This window comes from Austrofundulus limnaeus, unplaced genomic scaffold, assembly GCF_001266775.1.
Source record: "Austrofundulus limnaeus strain Quisiro unplaced genomic scaffold, Austrofundulus_limnaeus-1.0 Scaffold462, whole genome shotgun sequence".
Classification (NCBI taxonomy): domain Eukaryota; kingdom Metazoa; phylum Chordata; class Actinopteri; order Cyprinodontiformes; family Rivulidae; genus Austrofundulus; species Austrofundulus limnaeus.
The window spans coordinates 108,479-113,896 of NW_013952864.1; the positions used below are offsets into that span (position 1 = coordinate 108,479).

The following is a 5,418-nucleotide window of genomic DNA, read 5'->3' on the forward strand; positions in this document are numbered from 1 at the left end:
TTCCATAAAAATAAAATTTATCTGTTCACAGGGTTCAAAAATCACTCTTATGCACTACTCGGAACATAAATGTGTTTAAGTTTCTAATAATTTGTCTTACATATTTGGTGGCTATATGTTTTACAAAGAAAATCTCCTTTTGGCACAAGTTTTTTTTTTTTTTTGATCTACAACAGGAATATAAAACTTAATTGGACTTCTTTTTTAAGCAACATAGCTGAGAAATTAAATGTTTTAAATAAATTTGTTGGACTATTCTGCGCAATTGTTAAAAATAATGATCTATAAAATGTATTTTTATTTAAAATCAACATGATTTTAGGTTTGACTGCCTTTTACATGATCATTTATCACCTATTTGGTAACAATAATTAAGATTTAGATGAGTTTGTTAGACTGGGTGGTGAAAAAACTTGTAACCAAGCCCTCTGGAGATGTAGCTAAATAGATCAAAATCACCCAAACGCCTTACAAACTGCCTCTTTCAATATTAAAAATGACCATTACTATTGTGCTACATTGATCACTGACAACAGACACAAAGATAAAATACAGTTGGCTATTAGTGTAATTTTTTACAAAATCTAAATCTAACTCATTATGCATAAATCGTATTCACCGTGAACATTGTAGTGAGTGTGTGGAAACAATAAAAAATACATTATCCAGAGAGGCCGGGGCGGGGCCCACACACGTCAAAATGGGGACGAGATAAAATATAAACCACTGAAAAAAAAATCTAATTTAGTTTTCTCATTTATACACAAATTGCAAATACAAGCAAGGACCTGATCTCATTAGAGTCTGAAAGAAGAGACAAGAAGTCTAACTTTCTACTGCTAGCTAATGATTAACACTGACACTAACTAGAGTGACATGCCTTTATAACACAAACAACACATCTCCAATCTCTTTTTTTCCATACAGAAACACAGATTTTTTTTTTTATTTAGGATACATTGATGGCTTTTTAGCACTACGCCGCTGCAAGCAGCAGCAACTCTAAGCTAACCAAACATGCAGCTTGTGGTGAATTTCTACAGTACTATTCAGTGGTTGATGGTGGTAAACGGTTGTGAGAAACGCCAGAGTTTGTATTTTTTTATTACTTTTATTATTCTCATAAGGTAATGATGTTCAACATGGCTCTGTTGTTCCGTAAGCCTCACATCCAGTCTATTAAGACTCGCTCGTTAAAGTGAAAATAATGTGGTTCCCATTTAAATCGCCACATCATAATGAAACATTTGATTATTGCACACAAGCACTGAAATTTCAAATGTTCATGCAGAATGAATGCGAACACGGTACAATCAAATCAGTGGCTGCTCACATGGCGTAACAAACTTTTGGAAGACTAAAGGTTGTTCTGGGGCGGGGCGGGGCGGTCAGGAACATAAATAGATTGCACATGACTGTAGCACCTACAGTAACTGTATAAAGGGTTGCAGTGTTTGAAATGAGTGTGAGGATTAAAGACAACTGCTGATCGCAGTACCGCGAGTTTTCTTCAGACAGTAATAAAAAACAAGGAGTGTTTAAGAAAACTGCAGTGTGAAGGACAAAATGATGAGTAAGCATTTCTGCGAGGGAATTAGAGCTGGGCGATATGATCAAAATTTTATATCACGGTATTTTCAACATTTTCACCGGTTTCACGGTATTTGACGTTATTTTTTTCTTCTCATCACAGCTCAGCTGATAATAAAATGTACAAACCCTGCTTATTGAGTTTTTTTTTTTCTTTTACTGTACCTCTGTCTGTGTCTCTGTTTCCCTCCTCTGTGTCTGTTCTTTGACTGGTGGTTGGAGACAGTAGTCATGCATTTTGGTCCAGTCATGAAGGAGGAGGGTTAAGAAAAGATTATGATCGGGTTTATTGTTTTATGTTATTTATTAAAGTTTWTCAGCACGACTCACCTTGCACACCAGTCAATTCCAACTCCACTACGAACTACTTCCCTGTGTTTTTCACAATAGAACCACGTTAAGTCTCCATCAGCATAACGTCTCCATATTAACTAACTGCATTAAATCTAACTGTGCACGTCACTGAAGAGGTGTTTACTACATTCAGCGACGGCGAAAACGGGATGTTTTTTTAAACGTCAGTCAATATAAGCAGCGGAATCGCCACCCGCGGCTGCAACTAGCTGCTCCAAACATTAGCATGCTAACACACATAGCGGTGCAGCAAGGAAAAATGTCCCCCGGGAAACAACAGTTCACTGGCGGCCGCGACGAAACATTCCGCTATTTAAACCGGAATGTCCGGTATTCAGAAAATTCATATCATAACAAAAATAAAAACCGGTATTCAGTACAAAACGGTATACAGCCCAGCCCTAGAGGGAATCTGTCGGTTTGTTTTTCAGGCAAATTCATGTGTCGACAAGCAAAATGTATAACATCCATAATTAAACATTCATAGCTTTGATTCTGTTAAAACACAAACTCATTAGACTTGAAGAACATTTGATATGGGGAACTTGAAGGTGAAGATTAAATGTATTTGTATAAAGAAAAAAAAAGTATTTTTAGACACAATTCGCCCCAAAACTACTCTACACACCAGACCAGACAATAGAAAGAGTTTTAAGGTGAAATTATGACAAAATAATTAATGTATAAGTACATGTGAGAGTGACAAGGAGTTGCTGTGGTGGACCTTGTGTTTAATGGAGTGTAGACCATCCGTGCACCAACTCAGGGGGATTGGGAACCTGACCTGTAGCTCTTAAAGCTGCCCAGCAGACTCTGCACCCCCTTCTTAACCCGCCGAGCCACAGAGTCAGTGGGAGGTGTGGGCAGACAGGAGGCCAGACTAGGTGGGCGAGCATCCAAACATTTCTGGTAGCGAAGCTTTAGAAATAAACACAAAACAATTCTTCATGATAAATTCAGTCTGTTATATAAAAAAAAAAAACAATATGAGTCACATGAGCAAAAAAAAAAACTAAACAAAATCAGATTTGCCTCACATTTGCCTGCAGCATAAACATAATTTTGTTTTACTAATTTAAAGGAGCGATGCACCTCTGTTTGGGGAACAACTTGGAATGACCTTAAGAATACTGGGACAATTTATTCATTTGGTAGAATGCTTAAAAGTTTTATTTTTTTTTTAATGAGATATGAACAAAGAATTGGTTGAAATTGGTATTTCTGTTGTGATGTTGTTTTGTTGGTTATTTTAAGTTATATTGTGAACTAAGTTGAGTTTAAATTTTTGCATGTTGTATGTTTTGTACAGACAGACAGACAGACAGACAGTAAGTTAGTTAGTTAGTAGGGGTGCAACAATACATGTACCCATATCAAACCGTGCTTTAGGTTCAAAACACACTTGTATAGAACAATACAGTTTTTTAAAATTTACTTTATCAACGTCTTCTGAAGATGCTCTGTGTTAAAGGATCAGTGGATCTGTGTTCGACTACTCCACCTAGGCTGCATTTTTGAGCGCAGATCCACAGAGAAACTTGCTGTTTCAGCAACATTTAATTCAAAAACTGTACTTTTGAGGTTAAACAAATGATCATCATTAATTTAAATAAATTACAAGTTAAAAGGGGCATGGAAATTTCTCTTTTTTTGTATCGAAAAAATATCGAACCATGAGACTAAAGTACTGAACCGAACCAAATAATGAATTTTCTGTATCGTTGCACCCCAAACAAACAAACAGACAGACAGACACACAGACAGACATTTTTTTTAAATGGGGGCAGATGTTACAAGATTTTTTTCTTCTTTCTGCTCCTTTTCATTTGACCGTGTTGTGTGTTTTTGACACAACTTTATTACTATTTGCACTGTTTTGTTTGTCCGAAAGAAATAAATTTTTTAAATAAAATAAAATAATTGTATTATCTAAGGTGTGTTTTATAACTCACCATACACGCAGCCTGCACTGCCTCACTCAGGCTGGCAGCGTTGGGTTCACACCAGAACATGTGGCAGGTGAACTCTCGGGGACCTTCTGCCATGATAAAAGCGAAGGTGTGGACATCTTTGCCCACGCCCATGAAAGACAGGAAACGCACTCTACATTCTGACAGCACCTTCTCATCCTAGAGGTAAAGACAAAACAGTAAAACACATTTAGACACTAAATAAAATACATTTATGAACAAAATTGTGAACATTCAAAGACAACAGTGAAAAGCTGTTTAATAATCTGAGGTACTATAATGTCACATTTTCACTTGAATTATACAGTTTTCCATCTTATGGTTGAACAGTAATCCATCAATAGTGAAAAAATTATTTTAAACTCAAAGATACATCTGGTTTAAAACTATTACCTGTTTAGAAAGGATGGTGAGCGTGGCTGGAGCAACATTCACAGAGACAGGAGTCCAGTCATTTTTGTCTTTGCCAGCCATCGCTGCCTCTAATGCTTCATTAACGATATCCATTCCTGTCAAAAAGACATAAAAAACACATATGTACTGAATAATAAAAACAACTTGCGATAATATCAATAATCCCAACAAGATAACTAGTTTTGCTTACCAACTGGTCTAGTTACAGTTTCAGAACCAAGATAATAAACATGGAAGCGCTGGGAAAGCTCATTTTTTGGAGCAGGAAACTCTGTAAACAAATAAGCAAACATTACATTATTTAATATCATGTTTTAATTTATAAAAAGGAAAATCAAGCATCTAAAAGTTAATTGTTTTACCTTCAACAGGGATGCCAAAAGGTTTGTTTGAGTCAGAGTTGAGCCTGCTCATCCCTGGCTTCATTGCTTTTCTCTCCATCATAATCTAAAGCCAAAAAATATTTTAATCATGTTTTTTTTTTATTGTTTCAAATAACAGATTTTGTTAACTCAAAATGTAAATGAATCAAATCTGATTGAGAGATAACCTTTGAACACATCTCATGTAGGCTGGTGGCGATGTTCTTGGCAGGTGAATCACAGCGGAAAACGTGACACTTCAAAACCTGGGTCAAGTTGTCTCGAGCCACGTAAGCAAAATCCCTGCAGGTGAGATCAAACGGAGAAGCTCACTTTCACGAGTCATTTACACTGTGTAAGGCTTTTGTTCACATATATATATATACAAACACTGCCACAAACAGAACAAGAGGACATATTAATATATATATATATACCTTTCTCTGCATATGATGTAAAATGCAGCATAAAAGAAAAAAACAAGCATTAGTAATATTCCAGCTGTAACAAGTCTGCAGTTGAATCAACAATCCAGCAGATGGCAGCAGCAGCAAACACAAAAACCAAACTTGATGCAGTCACATCTAAATGCACACTTGGCAAGAAAACCATAGAACACTGGGCCTCATGCAAAAACATGTTCTTATTCTTATCCTAAATTTCTCTTACTTTTGTTCGTACGAACATGTCACGTCAGATTCAACAAACACTTCTATCTTCAGGAAAAG

The 5,418-nt window shown here is 36.2% G+C and overlaps 1 protein-coding gene across 2 annotated transcripts in view; it reads right to left on the reverse strand.

Moving 5' to 3' along the window:
- Nucleotides 1-2,590: 2,590 nt before the first annotated feature.
- Nucleotides 2,591-5,418, reverse strand: part of apbb1 (amyloid beta (A4) precursor protein-binding, family B, member 1 (Fe65)) — a 7,553-nt gene continuing 4,725 nt past the window's right edge. The window contains exons 9-15 of one of the 2 annotated variants that reach the window (XM_014025227.1): nucleotides 5,128-5,133; nucleotides 4,879-4,993; nucleotides 4,691-4,775; nucleotides 4,519-4,599; nucleotides 4,308-4,423; nucleotides 3,897-4,073; nucleotides 2,591-2,862 (exon numbers count right to left, since the gene is read on the reverse strand). In XM_014025227.1, coding sequence (XP_013880681.1) covers nucleotides 2,707-2,862; nucleotides 3,897-4,073; nucleotides 4,308-4,423; nucleotides 4,519-4,599; nucleotides 4,691-4,775; nucleotides 4,879-4,993; nucleotides 5,128-5,133 — 736 coding nt within the window. In that variant the 3' untranslated portion in view covers nucleotides 2,591-2,706. The remainder of the gene's footprint in view (nucleotides 2,863-3,896; nucleotides 4,074-4,307; nucleotides 4,424-4,518; nucleotides 4,600-4,690; nucleotides 4,776-4,878; nucleotides 4,994-5,127; nucleotides 5,134-5,418) is intronic. The other variant, XM_014025228.1, reaches the window with a different exon arrangement.